The following is an 18,780-nucleotide window of genomic DNA, read 5'->3' as shown; positions in this document are numbered from 1 at the left end:
CCAACGATGGCTTAACCCTAACCTCTAACTTGTAATTTACAATAGAATGGATAATATGAATTTCTAACTTTTTAATCAGTCTTTTATTCAGCAATAAAAGTCTCGGTGTTAATTTTTCGCGGCGAAAACAACTAAACTCGTTTGATCACTGCACTATTCGCCACGACTTCCGCTCGACTTCGTGGCTCGCGCCGTACTGATTCATGTATTTGTTTTACTCGCTCGTCGCGCCGCAAGTCGCCCACGCGGTTCGTTTGGTACATTTCGCCGGTCGCCGTTGCGTGTGCCTTCTTAAGTACATTGCTATGCGTTTGTTTCAGTCGCTAAACGCTTCGCCGTTCGCACCACGCGATTATTCGCATCGGCGAGTGTCCCGTGGCCAGGCTGTAAATTTAGATTGAGACCGAGAGCTTCTCAACTTTCCAACTCCTGATCCAATAACTGAACCTAAAAAAAAAGGTTTGGTGGTGCAGCCAGGAAACGACTGAGTCGTCGCCTCAAGAGCGGGGTACCTTATGAAACCGCTTTGCACCAAATTCTTGAGCGGTGTACGAAGAATCTGCCCCAGCTGGAGGAACAAATTCCCCATGAGCAGGTTAGCAAACGTTTGCGCTCAAGTGATGATTCACCAAAACAAGAGGCGAAAAAGCCCTGCACGGTTGAATCTAAGGCATCGTCAGGTGTAGCTGACGTGCAAAAAGCCTCATGTGGGAAGGTTGTCGCGGGTATCAAGGTGGCAATCTTGCACCTTGATTATCCGACTACTTCATTAACGATGAAACAGCAGAGTATATACTATGTGCCTGCCCCGCTGGGGACCGAATCAGGTTTTTAGAGTTCGGCAGAGCCGTAGTCTTACCATCTGACCTGAAAGACCACTTACCATACAAACTAATCGGCTTCGTCAAAAATGTGGGTTTATTTGATCGAGTGTGAATAGGTGTGAGCCACAATAAACCCTTGCGGATTGCGGTGGATAGTCGAATAGACCCACTTACTTTGGACCTAACCTAACTAATCGTACCAATGGAAGAGCCAAGACCAAAAAAAGCAAGCAAAAAGCTTCGACGATTGTAAAAATGCTGACACAAGTTTATTATATCTGAAGGAACTACTTTGAAAGGAACAAAATAGAAATTGATGAATAAATATTTTTTGAGAAAAATCAAAATATGACTTATTTTTTGAATAGTCCTCGTATACAGTCTCTCAATTGAGTTTATGACTCCCCAAGATAAGTGTAAAATTTGCGGCATGTAACGGTATTTATGCTTTTTTTTACCATGATTATCAGTTAACATTTTAAAGTCGTCTAGGCAACTTGAATGTTTTAATAAAACAACTAATTTTCCAGCAGTTCTTAGTAAGACTGTGCCTTCACGTAGGGATTTAAATATTGGTTTCAAGGTAGAAAAATAAATAGGTTTCAATAATTTATTACATTAACATGGTGTTTTCACAATAATATATACAGGAAGAAAACAACTTTTTATGAAATTCTACAGGACTCTGGCTCATGTTCAATGTTTTGGGTGATTTGACCTCCTTTAAGGACTGTGTTGACTACTGCTCTGGCTAAATATCCAGTTGAACTCGATTGAGGTACTTCTAGAAGATCGCAGACATTTTCCTCCTTTTGGTCGTTATCCTGAAAATATTTGTCAGAATGTATGGCTTCAAATTTAAAAATATTGATCATTATTTGAAAGGAGAAACGAAAACATTGCATAGTCTGTGAACTGACAACAAACATTAAAAAGGATTAGTTGTACCTAGTAAAAATTTTTATACCAAAATTCCTTTAGTTTGCAGAGAAAATTGGAGGTGGACGGTCAAAAACATATAATTTTGAAATGTAAAAAAACTACTCTAAACACTTTTTCAATTTTATCGAAGGAAAGAAGGAACGAGAGGGATGTGCTATAACAAAGTTGTCAGGAACTGCTCTGAGCATTTTGTCAATAAATCTCAAGAATACTCAAAGACAGTGATTCAAATTGAAAAGATGTTGTACCCCATATAATTGTTTATGGTTAAATATACAAATAAAGTTGTTATATAGAGAATGGCCAAACGAAATTTGTAATCAGGAACTTCACAAATAATTATTTGGGTCTAAAGTAGTTGATAAAATCCCATTACCATTGCATACATGTGAGCGGCATCTTTGATGAGTTGTTCCAAATCCAATTCCTTGTTGAACGTCAACTCAGGATTTCTTCCCAGTATTACTGACACTATTGTCAGTAGTTCGACTAGCAACTGCCGATGTTCTGGTCGTTGAACATGATTTAGCATCTGAAAATTTTACCAAACAGAAATAAAACATGCAAAAATTGTAGAGTTTACTAAAAAACGTTGAAATCCACCATACATCTGAGAAAACAAGCATTCAACCTTACCTCTTCAACCAAAAGAGAAAATGTTAGCTCAGATCGTGTCATATTGGAGAGGATTGGATGTTGTGGAATAACATTCTCTGCTACTCTTATACCCTGTGGAGTTCGAGTCATTATGTCCCAAACTTGATTATAGAAAGAAGATGGAACCCTGCATAAACAACCCTCCAGTTGTCTCTTTTGATGAGGGGTCAATCTGTATGTAGAAAACACATTTGAAATATTCATATTTTAGTTTTGAAAAACTATTTTAGGGCATATAGAGATAATGTACAACAAACAAGGAGCATACTACACATCATTACTTGACAAGTTAAAGGCAGAACTTGCGGAAAACGGCCACATTTGCAGAAAAAGAATATCCTGTCTCACCAAGACAACACACTGTCTCACACCTCAGTGGTTGCCACAGCGAGTATCCACGAATTACGGTTTGAACTGCTTGACCATCCGCCTTACTCACCAGATCTAGTCCCAAGCGACTTTTTTTTGTTCCCTCATCTAAAAATTGCGCTCGGAGGACAGAGATTTTTGCAGAGAAAAATGCCGAGTACTATTTGAGCGATGCTCCCATCTCTTAATAGAGATGGGAGAAATGTGAAGAGTTAAAAGTTGACTATGTTGAAAAATTTTTAAAAATCTGAAAAAATGTCTAGTATCTTTAATAATTGTGAAAGCTATTGTGTAACGAAACACGTGTCACGGTTACAGTATTTTTACTAGGGTTACTATTGTTACCACTAAATTTATTACTTTTATTCTATATTAAAAGAATACGGGTGAAGCAATTTGGACAATCTCTATTTTTATTCAAGGTAAATCGTATATATTTCTTTACTGATGTCAATGTGAAGTGTCCGAGGCATAATAATTCAAAAAGCAGTAAACTCAATACACAAAAATGAAAACTATGTCCACTAAACTTCATTTTCACTTGTGAAATTAAAACACTATCAACAAATTATTTTCTCCCTTCGGATTACCTTTGTTATAACACTTACTTTTCTTCACTACACCATTCATCGATGGATAAAACCCTGTATAGAAGCTGTCTGACTTCATAAGGACTGTGGTCTTCAAGTTTCTTCTGGTCACCAAATATATTCAAGTATAATTTGATGGCTTCCAAGACCCATCCCACTCGAATTTTCAGAATACCTCTAAACAATTCCGGGTTCGTGGATATCAAGCGTCCACAATATAAAATTATTTCTTGTTGCAAAACTGCCTGTATGACATCATAGGGCTGTATTGTATTGTACACCACTGACTGTATTTCCGCTGGCGTCAAAGGTTTATCGAAAACAGTTTCTTTCTGCCCCACGACACCCACTGTGAGCTAAAAATAATAAAAAGTCATTGTCTATTATAGGAATATCTAGTGGTAAGAGGTGCATATGACATGCCCAAGTTAAAATGAAAAACATCTTACCCCTTGCCTCTCATGTGAATCTACGTAGGTTCACATGAGGGGAAAGGGGTAAGATGTGCATATGGCATACCCAAGTTCAAGTGAAAAACACCTTACCCCTTGCCTCTCATACGAACCTACGTAGGTTCACGAGGGGAAAGGAGTAAGATGTGCATATGACATGGCCAAATCCAAGTGAATAACACCTTAACCCTTGCCTCTCATACGAACCTACGTAGGTTCACATGAGAAGGGATAGGGATAAGATGTGCATATGACATGCCCAAGTTATAATGAAAAACATTTTACCCCTTGCCTCTCATGTGAACCTACGTAGGTTCACATGAGGGGAAAGGGGTAAGATGTGCATATGGCATACCCAAGTTCAAGTGAAAAAACACCTTACCCCTTGCCTCTCATACGAACCTACGTAGGTTCACGAGGGGAAAGGAGTAAGATGTGCATATGACATGGCCAAATCCAAGTGAATAACACCTTAACCCTTGCCTCTCATACGAACCTACGTAGGTTCACATGAGAAGGGATAGGGATAAGATGTGCATATGACATGCCCAAGTTATAATGAAAAACATTTTACCCCTTGCCTCTCATGTGAACCTACGTAGGTTCACATGAGGGGAAAGGGGTAAGATGTGCATATGACATACCCAAGTTCAAGTGAAAAACACCTTACCCCTTGCCTCTCATGTGAACCTTCGTAGGTTCACATGAGGGGGAAAGGAGTAAGATGCGTATATAACATGGCCAAATCCAAGTGAATAACACCTTAACCCTTGCCTCTCATAAGAACCTACGTAGGTTCACATGAGAGGGGATAGGGATAAGATGTGCATATGACATACCCAAGTTCAAGAAAGAAAAACACCTTACCCCTTGCCTCTCATGTGAACCTACGTAGGTTGACATGAGGGGGAAAGGAGTAAGATATGCATACGACATGGCCAAATCCAAGTGAATAACACCTTAACCCTTGCCTCTCATACGAACCTACATAGGTTCACGTGAGAGGGGATAAGGATAAAATGTGCATATGACATGCCCAAGTTCAAGTGAAAAACACCTTACCTCTTGCCTCTCATGTGAACCTACTTAGGTTCACTTAAACTTCTACTACAAGTAAAACAAATTATATCTCACTGACAGTACCTTCTTTTGTCAAATTATGCGGGATCGAAGAAAAACAAACCTTTAGTGCATTAAAATGATCAAAATAATTCTCATACATTATGCATAAATCCATTATTATTGGTATTTATATACTCAAATTCAGTCAACTAATTTTGCAAGGTATGCTTCTCCTTACTAACCTGCTTTCCATGCACTAAAACGGCTGTTATAAAAGGACTTATAGAATCTACGTTATGATTCAACAAGCTACTGGTGTATCTAACGGCCGCCCAATGTCTCAAGCACCCTGCTTGATGATACAAACTTTGAAGATGTTCCTCCACCGCACGGTTCAGTACCCGGAATTGAGGACCCTCTCTTTTCAGCAGAATTCCGAACAGTTGACACCTTGCAAATAAGCTTTCGATTGCGCTGATACCTTCTACAATTTCGTATGTTGACTTGAACTTAAATGACTGAAATATTAAGATTAATGACCTATTCAACATTCCATTTGAAGTACCTACACTATAATCCTTCAGTTCGTCGTTGTAATCCATCATCCTAGGAATGTCTGTCAAACTTTGGTAGCCTATATAATCGTGTTCCAACTGCTTGAAATGTTGGTAGTCATCGGTAGGGTTATCCACAATATGCATAAAATCCAAATGTTCTGGAAAATAGAATAATACTTCATTTTCAGAAAAGCTCCACTTCTACGGTACGTGAAGAATTAGGAAATACAGTCCACTTATATTGATAATCAAAACTCCTTATGATATTGGTAAAAAGAAAAGTTTCAGTCTCCAACTTGGTGCGAGGTTTCTATGATTAAGAGAAGTTTTGAATTGATTTGCATCAATAACTTTAAAAATCATTTATATTTACTATTACTAGCTGACCCGGCAAACGTTTTTTGCCACATAAATTATTTCTATCAGAGCAACAACACTTACAAATAATATTAATCTCTTGATGCCGGTGTGTACAATATTTTGTCATTAGTCCGTGTTAAGCTAACACAAACTGAATGGTTTGCCCACTGGAGAGCACGCTACGTATAATTGCTCATGTGAAAAACATGGTGTGCTCAAATCCAAGCCACAAACGGACATTGTTTGGCCATGAGACTTATTAATAGTCATGGCAAATGCCAATCTAATTGGAAATTGCACAATTTTAAAATGAATTAGCACATTCATTAATTTTTGAATGATTAATCGTGTGCTGTTGCACAGCCGTGGTGGATCCAATTCACGGAGCGATCCAACCTTCAGTCAGAATACTTTTTGCAATGCTTCATCAGAAAGTCTCACATAATTTTAGGTAGTCCACATTTTTGATACATACTATTAGCAAGAGTTGAAACTAAAATATCATTAAATCATAAAATCAATACAAAAAACTATCACCAATGATAAAAGTACAACTCACCAACACAAGAACTTGAAATAAGATTCTGCAGCCTCCCTATCCTAACTTTAACACTATCACAGTATCCCTTCTTCAGCATCGCAAGCAAATCTAACATTTTCTTGAATTGAGGATCTCTCATATGCTCCTCCCTAATAAGCAGACATACAGTGGGTCTTCCAGACAATCTCCAGTATCTTCCAACGAACTGTAGCTCCGTTTTGATGTCATCAATCAAGAGTGCCATATCTCTGTAGAGATAGAAATCCGATACTTCAAATATAATTGGATAGCACAGAACCGTAGAGCCTGCTATCCTGTATATTTTACTGGTGCCCAAGCTTCCAACGGGTCTTACGGGCCTTCCATGTAGATTCAGCTTTTGGTTGACTCCCAGATTTTCATAAACCTTGACTAGCTGCGTGGACGACCAGATCTGAACCGGTTCTACCTCGTGCGGAGTCTGAGTTTGTATTCCGTAAGTGGCCATCATCGCCTGAAGTCGCATCGACTCAGCTATGAGTACGATTTGGACCACCAGATCAGTCGCTGTACCCTGTCAATAATTTTTTTGTATCTCATTAAGGGTTGAATTGCTAGCAGGGACTTCTCATTGATCTGTTAAGAAAACGTAAATCTGAAGTTTTTTCAAATTTCAAAGATTTTTGACGTGATCAAAGATAGTAAACTTTCATAGGAAGAGATAACTGTGTGAAAGCTATTTTTCAGGTTTTTCCTGCGTATTCTGCAGGAGTATGCCTTTTGTTTCGTCTACTACTGCGGTATACTTTATCAAAGTCGATGTGGATAGTAATTACTATCCAAGAAAAACACAGGAATAATTATTAGAAACTAATACTGGCTACCTGTCCTTACAGCAAACCGGCCATCGGATGCCCGCTTCCACGTAGTCCCGCTTGATACGGGAATGACAGAATCACTTATGGTTCTGTTATTCCCTAACTGAATGGCATCCCAACGATGGTTTAATCCTAAGGTGTGGGTATCCGTGCCAAGAGGATGAATGACACTGAGCCTATCAGCTGTCTCTACGGAACCTTTGAGATACCAGGCGCCCTCTCGTCGTAGCATCGCCTTGTCACGGTAATGCGGGGCTCTGCCGTGTTTGACCTTCTTTCTCTAGTTACTCGTGGGACTTTAATGGACAGAGTAAACTTAAAAATTATTTCTGACACTGAGCCTACGGAGGAGTTGGATGTCGAGCTTACGACTCCAACTGACCTTCCTGTAAATTTAGATCAGGAGCGAGAGCTTATCAACTCTCAAACTCCTGATTCAATAACTGAACCTAAAAAAAAAAGGTTTAGTGATGAAGACAGGAAACGACCGAGTCGTCTCCTCAAAAGCGGGGTACCTTATGAAACCGCCTTGCACCAAATTCTTGAGCGACGTACGCAGAATCTGTCTCAGGTGGAGGAAAAAAAACCCCATGAGGTTAGCAAACGTTTGCGCTCAGGTGATGATTCACCAAAACCAGAGGCGAAAAAGCCCTACACAGTTGAATCTAAGGTATCGTCAGGTATAGCTGACGTGCAAAAACCCTCATATGTGAAGGTTGTCGCGGGTATCAAGATGAAAATCTTGTACCTTGACTATCCTACTACCTCATTAACGATAAAACAGCAGAGCATACACTTTGTGCCTGCCCCGCTGGGGCAGAGCTGCACTCTTATCATCTGACCTTAAAGACCACTCACCATACAAACTAATCGGCTTCGTTAAGAAGCTGGATTTATTTGGTCGAGTGTGAATAGGTGTGAGCCACAATAAATCTTTGCGGGTTGTGGTGGAGGGTCGAATAGACCCACTCACTTTGGACCTAACCTAACCTGTCTTTACAGCACATAAACAAGGTCAGGTAACCTCTTTAGAGAAACTAATACGCCCGCTAGTAATAATATAAAACCAAAGTCAAATACCAACATCGTAGTTAATGCAGATACAACGACTCCAGCACCAACTAGGGCACTGTGACCATTACTACATCGCCTTTGGTAATATCTGGTAGTAGCAGTAGTAAACGAAACGTCAGACATAAAAACCTGCAGACCACGGCGAAAAAATCCGGATAATAGTTTTCACATAGATAAATTTCCGAAGTCTCAGAAAAATAACTTTTATACACTATATAATATATTGATGTTGTGATTAATTGGTAGACTGACAGCTTTTTTAACAAATGAATGAGATAGTCTTCAGAACGTGCATTCCGTTCATCGTCATTACAAGATAATTTTTCAACCAATCATGCAAGTGATGATAAATCATGCACCGATAGATGATTTTACATTAATGAAAGTAGCTTTCGCTAGAGGTTTACAAAGTAATGGTAAAAATGCTCTACGGAAAAAAATATTCATGCAAAATCCACATTTTTTTAAATAACCTCAAAAGTAACTAAGATATCTACAACATCGTAAACTACGTGGGGCCACTCATTTTCATGAAGTAGTGAAATTTTGTTATTGTCATTGTGCGACAGCTTTTTCTCGTGATGATGAAACATTGTGATCAAAACCAATAAAGTGTTTCTTGAATATATAAAAAGTAATAATATATTTCGTAACCAAATGACCCAAATTTCTAGAAATATCAGAGAAAAAAGTACAATAGAAAGGACAGGTCTGTGAATAGAGAAGATATAGGCAAAAATAAAATTAGAATGTACCCTTCTCACAGACAGTCAATAGTTTTTTTTTTAAAGAACAGAATCTTCTGTCGAATCGTTGGTAGCTGATTGTTTCATAAGGTTTAAGGCCTGATAAAAACTAATGTTTCATAATGAAACTCTCAACTGCCTCTGAATGAAGGTAGTTACTTTATACTGATGCGGGTGTGTTGGTTTTACCCAAACAGAAACAGTGTCAGAAAAAAACTAAGCCATCATAACAGACAGTTAATTAAATTTACTAAGCACAACATATGTAGCAGTTGAGGAAATTTTTTTCCTGAAAATTTTACAATATTTGAAAGTATTTGAAACACCTATTGATGCCATTATTTAAATGTCCGCCAGGGCTTCTTTGGGTGAAGCGCATCCGAAACATGCAATTTTCCATTACTTTATCGCTCTATTTCATAAATCAGGCTGAATGGGCATGGCTTATGTTGACCTTGAGGACCGCTGTGGTTTTTGGCTCATTCGCATATACCAGCGACTTAAGAAAACCCCATAAGAAAAAGTCTAACGGAGTGAAATCGCACGATCTCGGTGGCCAGTTCACATCAACTCCACATGAGATGACCATGCCCTAAAATCGCTTGTGCAGAATATCCAATATGGCATGAGCTATGTGGTTTGTAGCGCCGTCCTGTTGAAACCACATGTCGTTGGTGTCCAGATCATCCAATTCAGACCAAAAGAAGTTGGTAATCATCGACCTATAGTGCTGGCCGTTGACAGTGATGGTCTGGCCAACGTCGTTCTCAAAGAAATATGGACCAATGACGCCGCAAGCCCAAAATCCACATCAAACACTGACTTTTTCGGGATGCATTGAACTCTGTTGCATCTCATGTGGATTGTTATCGTTCCAAATTTGACACACGTCGTTGTCTATGGTCGTTTACCTTCAGTTCGTGGGTCAGTTGAATTTTGTACGGGTGCAGGCCCAAGTCACAAAGCAAAATTCGTCAAGTTGTGGTCTGCGAAGGCCGAGTTTTTGTGAGCGACGCGAAATCGATTGCCTTGGATTCTCCTGCACACTCTCACAGACGGCTATGTTTCATTGTACGGGTGTTGGTGGATGGTTTACTGAACCAGTGCCAGTGGACTGAAATTTATTCACCACATTGCGAATAGTCCTCTCGGTAGGACGAGTATGGCGACCGTAAAATGGGTGAAGCGCGCGGTACGTTGCCCGAACAGAACCCCCATTTTGATAAAATTATTTTATTATTTGCATGTATTGTTAAATGTTATATTCGTCCATGGTGATTTGGCAAAACAGACCAACAAGATGGCCGTTAACAACTGTCAAAGTTCGGAAATCTTTGTTGGAAGACCCTATATAATGAGCAATAGATTGAGATGAGTTTTCCAAACATCACATAATAAGTACTCTTGGTGTTTCACATGTCCCATAATGTTCAACACAGACAATACCATCTCACCTTCATGCAAATCATCGATCATAAAAGTATCTTTCACTGACTTCCGTCTCTAATGTTCATATTTATTGGTTGTGCAATTCTTCTGATTTGGAAAATAAACCAACTTTCAAAATGTTCTAAAGAAAAATAACAATATGTACCTACTTGTTCCAAAATACATATTCACAAATAATCATGCCAAGCTACTAAATAACTACTGTACTACTTACAAAATTTGGTTTTGCCTGGTCATTGGAAAGCATGAAAAAATATGGTCATTAATAACTTAAGCACACTGTGAAAGAATTAGCGATATTCCAAAAGTGATCATTTGAGAAAATGTAGAATAGCAAAGTTAATCAAGATTATTTAAAGCAAAATTAATGTCAAACTCATCACCCAAAAATTCCAAAATGTACTAATTTTATCAACTTTGTGTAACTTTTGCTATGATTCAGGAATTTTATTATTCAACTGTCTGTAATCAAATGAGTTTTTGTACAAATCACACTAATAAAAAATTGGAATTATTTACACGTGAAAATCTGCAATGCAATAATGATTGAAGAAAAGAAATGAAAATGAAATGTCAACTTACTCCTTCTGAAATGAGGTTATTTAATTTCTCACTCTAGACCAGTTTATTCAACTGATACATGATATTTTATGCACTCCTTTTCTTCCTAGCACTTTCTATCAAAATTTTCGAAATTAATAAAGTGAAAAAAATAATGGAAAGCATGTGAATTAGAAAATTTCAAATCTTCAATTCTGATATGAAAACTGGCGAAACATCGTCTTCTGTTTCTCAATGAACCAAGTCGTTTGACGAAATTTCCATGAAGTCATTGTGCCGCCAAATTGAATTTAGTAAAAGTAGGTCTCACGGCGCCATTTGAAAGAAAATAATCACTTTATTATATCGTTGAAAAGAGACTTTGATATTCTATGAAATGATTTGAAATATCATATAGGGTTCTATCCAACATTTTAGACTTGGATTCCGATTGGACCGAAATAGGTTTTCAATTGTTTTTTCATTAGAAATAACGACTCCAATGACCTACGAGGTCTGTTAAAATAATAAGGTGAATTTTCTTTCTTCTCAAAAAATATTCATTTATCATCAATTTCTATTTCGTCCCCTTCAAAGTAGTTCTCTACAGATATAATACACTTGTGCCATCATTTTTGCAATACTCGCAGCAGTTCTGATAGGTATGTCCTTTTTTGTATGTCCATGAGGTCTCTCAGGACGTCCTTTCATGCGTTTCTTCAATCTTGGGAATAGGAAAAAGTCGCAGGGAGCCAAGTCCGGTGAATACGGTGGTTGAGGCATGATAACGGTGTTGTTTTTGGCAAAAAAATTACAATCAAGCAATTACGAGTGAGCAGGCACAATACCGGACATTTTCTTTGTATTGTTTTTCTCAAGCGGAGCATAAATTCAAGATAAAACTCCTTATTAACCGAACGACCATTGGTAAGATCTCCTGATGCACTACACCACGGTAATCGAAGAAAACAGTGGGCAAAACCTAGACAATGGATCGAACTTGGCGTGCTTTATTGGTCTTGGTTCTCCTGGGCTCTTCCATTGGGACGATTGCATTTAGGTTTCAATGTCATAACCATATAGCCATGATTCGTCACTAATTATGATCTTTTTAAGCAAATCTGAAAAGCCGTTGACGTCAATCAACAATTCGTGAGCGAGGCTCATGCAACGTTATTTTTTTACTAATTTACGAAAAAGGCATGAGCCAACCGATAAGCCGACATCCTCAGCAACTCCCCTAAGAGTGACTCGACGATTCTTCATAACAATTTTCTCCACTTTCCCAACATTTTCATCAGTTGTTGACGTGCTTAGGTGTCGAGGGCAAGCATCGTCATTCACATCTTCTCGACCTTCTGTGAAAAGCTTGTCCACTTGTAAACATGTTTCTAACTCAAAGTACAAGCACCGTATGGCACTGTCAACAAAAAAAAATCGCTAATCGAATATGCGTAGCCCGCGAATTTTGAACATTCACATCATTTTTTGAACCGACCTCGTATATCTTCGTTCCGAATTTCAAATTTCTTAGTCCAGATAAAACTGAATGGAATAGAATATTTTTATTGGTTTTAAAATAAACATTAATTTTTTACACAGGTCAATAAAGCACAGATACAAAAATATAACTTATAAATTATATAAAATATATCGAAGTAAGTACGTAGGTTTCACAATATCAACAATTTAAAGTTTTCATTTCATTTTTTCAGAGACAATCTAAAGATTATATTTCATTTCAAATCTACTGTTAAGGACTTCATCGTAGCTATAGAAGGCTTTGTTTGTTAAATAATCTTTCAACGCAATTTTCAGTGTTTTAAGATCCCTGATCTGGCAAAATAGTTTGTTGTAGAATTCTGGAGCGACCTGTACAATGATTTTGATGTCACCCAGGATATATATCACATCTAACAAAATGTTATCTTTGAGAAATAATAGGATCCTGTGATATATCAATACTGGTCGTCATGTATATATTATAAATGACAGTATAATATATCAATAGCAATACACTGATATGTCAGTTCATATTTACAACAATATTCTCTACCGCGGTATAAAAACATCAATTCGCACTTCTTCAATTATTGTTGCATTGTTTCGATTTCAGATTCGTTTGAAGCATAGTATTTACAGCAGAAATACAGCAGTGTTTTTTCTTTTGGAATTACCGAACGAAAGAAGCTTACCTGGAAAGCAGAATAGCGCCCTCCCTTTCTCGGTCTATTATAAGATGGCAAATATCTACGAATAGGATCAAGTTCATTGATATGTAACAGACCTTCTGTCAGTAGCTGCGCCAAAATGAACATGGACTGATTCCACAGAAAAAGGCCACCCTCGGTGTTTGGTTTTTTCTTAGTGGTATTGGGTTCGCATTGTTCCTTTTCGATATTTTCCTTGGGAACATAGTAGTACATTGGGATTACTGGATCTGTTGAATATAATACCATCAGGCCAATGATTATTTGTGTTACAGAAATATGAGTTCTCTGCAAGCCCCCAAAAATTAATTTTTAAAGTTCCCGCCAAAAAAGTCAACAAAATAAACAGTTGAAACTGTACCAACATGAAAAATAAACAAAAAAAATTCGCTAATCTAATGTAGGTAGCCCGTGAAATTTGAACATTCAACATATTTTTTTAACGGACCTCATACACCAAATTTTATGAAGAATAAAACTGTTTGAGACACTGATAATAAATTTTCCATGTAGTGCAAACATTTTGGTGGACACTTTAGAGCTTGAAAAATGTACCTTTCCGGTGTAATATAATTATCAAAAGTCATACTCACCTCCATGATGATCCACCATTATTCTTTCCTTCAGTAAGTCTTGGTATTCCTGAATTTGGTCAGGAAGTGCCTTGAAGACACCATCAATAATCATGAATATATAAAAGAGAGGCCACTCACATTCAATATTTTCGAAATTTTTAATTTCACTTTTTTGATAATACCTACAAATAGTGTGTTAGTAAAATGAATAGTGTGTAAAGCAAGGGCGTACCAAGTGAGAGAAGTTATTGCTCACATCTAGAAGGCAACTATTTAAAAAAATTAAGGTATAAGAGGGGTGTCCCAGAAGTCCCCGGTCTGACCTAGAGATGGCGGTAGTTGTTTGAAAAATATCACTGTATTAGAAAGTACACAACTCATAAAGCACATGTTTCAAATATGAAGACGCTGCGTTATCTAGTATTTGTTTGGCAACCATCAATAGCGAACGTGTAGGTAGTACAATACTTTTATTTGAAAGGCCTCAGCCCAATCAATATAAAAGTTGAACTGGATTCCTCTCCGAGTAAGTCTGCTCCTTCGTTTACAACAGTAAAACATTGGACAGCAGAGTTTAAACGAGGTCATACGAGCTGCCAAGACGAGTATCGCAGTGATCGTCGACTGGAAGTGCGCGAGCTTGCAGACTTAGTAGGAATTTCAAAAAGTGCGGTACATTGTATATTATCTGAAAATGTGGACATGAGAAAGCTGTGTGCAAGATGGGTGCCGCGTTTGCTCACACTCGAGCAAAAACAGTGTCGTGACGATGTTTCAGTTGAGTGTTTAGCTAAGTTTCACAGTAACAAAGCAGAATTCTTGCGTCGTTTCATAACCCTAGATGAAACATGGGACCATCACTTTACAGCTGAGACAAAAAAATACAATCAAAACAATGGACTCAAAAGGGAGAAACAGCTCCGAAGAAGGCGAAGACCGTTTCGTCTGTAGGCAAGGTCATGGCATCGGTTTATTGGGATGCACGTGGGAAAATTTTCACTATCTTAAAAAAGGTAAAACTATCAACGGCGAGTATTATGCGAACTTATTGCAAGGTTTGAGTGAAGAAACCAAGCAAAAACGCCCGCAATTGGCTAAGAAAAAAAGCGTTGTTTCATCAAAACAATGCACCAGCTCACAAATCCATTATCGCAATGACCAAAATAAACAAATTCAAGTTTGAATTGATACCTTATGCACCCTATTCGCCAGATTTAGCCCCCTCGGATTATTTTCTGTTCCCAAACTTGAAAAAATGGCTCAGTGGTCAAATATTTTCCAACTATGAAGAAGTGATGTCGGCAGTTACAGGTTGAGCGCCAACTACTCCGATCGGAGTATAAGGGCATCTGTCAGCCCAACTTGTAAAGATCAGTATTCATTCGGCGTTAGCTAGATGAAGTTTTAGCTGAACTGGTGTCCTTCTAAAAACATTTGTTGAGCACGTGTTATAGTTGGTAGCGTGGTTTTTATTATTTGTATCGTTAAACAAGGATGCCAAACCTGGACCTTCTGGATTGCAGAAAAAAGAACGTAATTCATATGTGTACAGTAGGAAAGCACGCACAAATGAAGAATTATTGCAGTGTTTAGAAGATAGCAGTGGTGACGAATATTTTCCAAAGTACGAAGTGCCCCCTAGTTGAGATACGCCCTTGCTGTAAAGAGAACCAATACCTGCTGTTTTTATCTTCAAGTTCGCTCTTGTAACCATCCCGAATGTATCTCTTGAAGCCATAGTTACCTTTTAAACATCGGATAACATTGTGTTTCGTTTCCTGATACAAGCTTTCTTCATGAGTGGAAAATGCAGGAAATGATATCGTTGGCAATAGTGAAGAATCAACATCCTAATTTGAAGAGACAAATGTGTCAGCTCTGAACCATAAAAACTTTCATAAAGAAACTTATTATTACCTTTGTACACGATTCTCTAGGCAGAAGAGTCTCGAAAATACTTCTATTTCGATTATGGGCGTCTATATCGACATAAACAACACTCCAGGAGGCCCCCTTTTCACCAAACAAATTGCAACCATTTATAGCCTCGAGCGCTGACTTAGCGAATCCTATTGAGCTGGCGTGAATTTCAGGAGTCCCATCGTTGTATTTACAACCTCTTTCCCACATGCCAAAATCTGGTGTACGGTACGCTCTTTCAACATAATACACTAGATTTTGCACAAATGCTACTTCATCCTGAAAATCACATTGACAACATTCGTAATTGATGAACTTTTTGAGTGATGAAAGACATTTCGTTGAGTTGTTAGTGAACTTGAAATGTGTCGCCCATCCTTGCACTTGGCTGCACCATACTGATGAAGGGACAATAGCCCGAAACACGTGTCTATAGTTTGTCCTTTTTTTACAAAAAAGATAAGCATGTATGTAAGCTTTGAAATTTGAATTTATTTCTCAAAGGTTGCTATAATTACTTTCATCTAATGATTTATAAGATTCCTCTAATATATTAACCCACATTCACAGAATATTTAATCAGGTTTTGTATATTTAGCTTCTTATTGAAATATTTTCAAAACTTTCAGTCTGATGAAGTTGGATATCACTTCTGAACTTCTGGTTATTTGGGTAAATCGCAAGGAAAAAGAAAATTTTATTCCAGATATCGTTTCAAATGAAAAGATTGAAACAACAAGCACCTAGATGAGCACAAAATGAAAGATTATATTACCTGTGTGTAAATGATCTGTAGCCCCGAAGTGATCATTTGCACTAGAAACAACAGATAAATGGAAACAACATCTATTTGCAAATGATTGTATTCATTGTCATTGAAGATTTCATATCCTGTAATCATATGAAACTTAACGTGTAAAGCATGAGAGCTGCATTGCTTCTGTTTGAACAGCTCTATTCGTTTCGACTGCCTCTCCCAGCACTCCAAAATGCCTCTCATGCATTTTACTGCAGATTGTCCTAATTCATATGATTTACCTCTATCATCATCTATTCTCCTGAAACAGTTTTAATTACATCAGTAAAATAAGCATGTCAAACCAACATACAGAAATTTTATACTAGAAGTATAATATTGACAACAGGTGAATTAATACGAGGTCTATTTAAAAAAAAATAAGATGAATGTTCAATAGAGTTATCATGCTTCAGCCACCGTATTCACCAGATTTGGCACCCTGCGACTTTTTTCTGTTCCCAAGACTGAAGAAACCCTCAAAAGGAGGTTGAAGAGATAAAAAGCGATTGGAAAAAATGCTGGCAAAAGTTCATCATATCTGAGGGGGACTACTTTGAAGAAGACAAACTGAAAATTGATGAGTAAATAAATATTTTTTGAGAAAAATTAATATTCACCTTATTTTTTAAAGAGACCTCTTATAAGTTTTTTATATAAAAAGTGCTTTTACATTACTGAAAATAGCCTTGAGAAATATTGCTTCCTCAAATTTTAAATAGTCATGTAGAGAAAAATTTCAAGAGCTTGAAATAATTGATTCTGGAACTGTAGGTATTTCCAAAATCAAACTTTAAAACATTTAACTTATAGTTGGGTTGATGAAGGAGACAAGTATCCGAGACTCACCTGTAAGCTTGAAATAAACCCCAGACGGCAGCAGCACAGTAAATACTATCACGAACGCTCCCCACTTCTGTATCATTTGATAATACTGGAAAGAGACCAGTTATGGGACTTTGATAGCGAAGTAATTGGCGTTTGACTATAAAAAAAGTATTTCATTTATTGCTTATTAAATCGTCAAAACTTTGCTTTGAGAAAAAAGCTAACCCATTCCATAGTATATATCAAGCTGCCTTACTGTGTCCTCATAATTGGAAATCTTCAAAAATTGGTCTAAGTGAGTGCTCTCATCAACGCTGCTGTGTCTTGTAGTCCTGAAATGTTAAGTGTAAGTATGAGATATAATAATTTTTTTGACTTACTTTTTCTCTTGAAAACCCATTGGAGACTTGATTTCTTCGAGATTATAAAATTGTTGAAAAGGACTTCATAACAAAACGTAACCTAAGGCACAAAGAACTTCAGAATGATGAACAAAAAATGTATAATCTTCTTAATTTTCAGAAATTGGCATTTGCGAATGGCGCTTTTAAACAGGTTAGTTTTAGATGTTTTGGCTTATTTAATTTGATGTGTACTCATGTTTTCATTACCCTAATCAAGTTTGTAATGGATTTGTACTAAAGCTAATCATTGTTATCAACTTCCTGTACTAGAATTCGCAGAGCATGTTCAAATTAGAGGTAGGACCTCTTTTATTCTTAGCTTTCACAAGTTTAGACTTCTGAAAGTTGCATATGGAAATGACAGCTGAACCAAACTGATAAGAAGTAAAAAATATACGAGCTTTCATATTCACAGATGAACTTATCGATCCATCAAAATCGATTCTCTTATTTTCTGATGGATTTTAGTTGTATCATCCAACACATTATTAAATCTCTGATTAGTTCCTCCGGTGTCACACACCAATCAATCGAGATTTGTAGTTGATGGATTTGATTACCTTGGCAAATTACCATACACAAAATTTGAAGAATAAAATAATTTTTTTCTCTCATCCTGAGCTACTGAAATTTATCGTATATTCAAATAATATTTCTATGCATTTCATATGATTGGTATCATCATACATATTTTATGAACAATTTTTGATCAGATAAATTTTATCAGAAACTATTTCGTTACTGCTGTTCTAGAATTCCATTCATTTTTATCTCTGAGAAGCAGTGTGACAATTTGCTGACACCGATTTTTATCAAAGAAACAATCCGAATGTCTTACTCATCATTGAGAATTAACAGTAACAATTGCGAATTCACATTCAAAGACTTGAATTCACAGCTAAATACAATAGCGGTCACCTGAAAATCCATTAATTAGTGGTTATCTCCGGAACATACTTATTTGATTATCGAGTTCGGTAGCCGATCGGATCGATGTGGGTGCTTTGTTCACTCACTCAATTGACCA

At 37.3% G+C, this 18,780-nt stretch overlaps 1 protein-coding gene across 3 annotated transcripts in view; it reads right to left on the bottom strand.

Moving 5' to 3' along the window:
- Nucleotides 1-1,420: 1,420 nt before the first annotated feature.
- Nucleotides 1,421-18,780, bottom strand: part of LOC111503050 (probable phosphorylase b kinase regulatory subunit beta) — a 25,740-nt gene continuing 8,380 nt past the window's right edge. The window contains exons 2-17 of one of the 3 annotated variants that reach the window (XM_023157248.2): nucleotides 17,730-17,811; nucleotides 17,575-17,681; nucleotides 17,371-17,506; nucleotides 16,501-16,783; nucleotides 15,723-16,004; nucleotides 15,483-15,655; nucleotides 13,824-13,987; nucleotides 13,216-13,460; nucleotides 10,695-10,709; nucleotides 6,373-6,907; nucleotides 5,466-5,611; nucleotides 5,139-5,414; nucleotides 3,401-3,738; nucleotides 2,403-2,595; nucleotides 2,143-2,298; nucleotides 1,421-1,648 (exon numbers count right to left, since the gene is read on the bottom strand). In XM_023157248.2, coding sequence (XP_023013016.2) covers nucleotides 1,490-1,648; nucleotides 2,143-2,298; nucleotides 2,403-2,595; nucleotides 3,401-3,738; nucleotides 5,139-5,414; nucleotides 5,466-5,611; nucleotides 6,373-6,907; nucleotides 10,695-10,709; nucleotides 13,216-13,460; nucleotides 13,824-13,987; nucleotides 15,483-15,655; nucleotides 15,723-16,004; nucleotides 16,501-16,783; nucleotides 17,371-17,506; nucleotides 17,575-17,681; nucleotides 17,730-17,749 — 3,228 coding nt within the window. In that variant the 5' untranslated portion in view covers nucleotides 17,750-17,811 and the 3' untranslated portion in view covers nucleotides 1,421-1,489. Of the gene's footprint in view, nucleotides 1,649-2,142; nucleotides 2,299-2,402; nucleotides 2,596-3,400; nucleotides 3,739-5,138; nucleotides 5,415-5,465; nucleotides 5,612-6,372; nucleotides 6,908-10,694; nucleotides 10,710-13,215; nucleotides 13,461-13,823; nucleotides 13,988-15,482; nucleotides 15,656-15,722; nucleotides 16,005-16,500; nucleotides 16,784-17,370; nucleotides 17,507-17,574; nucleotides 17,682-17,729; nucleotides 17,812-18,780 lie in introns of those variants that run through there. The other 2 variants (XM_023157249.2, XM_023157250.2) reach the window with 2 other exon arrangements.

The sequence above is a fragment of the Leptinotarsa decemlineata genome, unplaced genomic scaffold (genome assembly GCF_025532065.1).
Source record: "Leptinotarsa decemlineata unplaced genomic scaffold, Ldec_3_MD MMD2_tig00000882_RagTag_RagTag, whole genome shotgun sequence".
Taxonomy (NCBI): Eukaryota; Metazoa; Arthropoda; class Insecta; order Coleoptera; family Chrysomelidae; genus Leptinotarsa; species Leptinotarsa decemlineata.
Note: the sequence above shows the minus strand (reverse complement) of the source record. Positions and strands in the feature narration are given on the sequence as shown.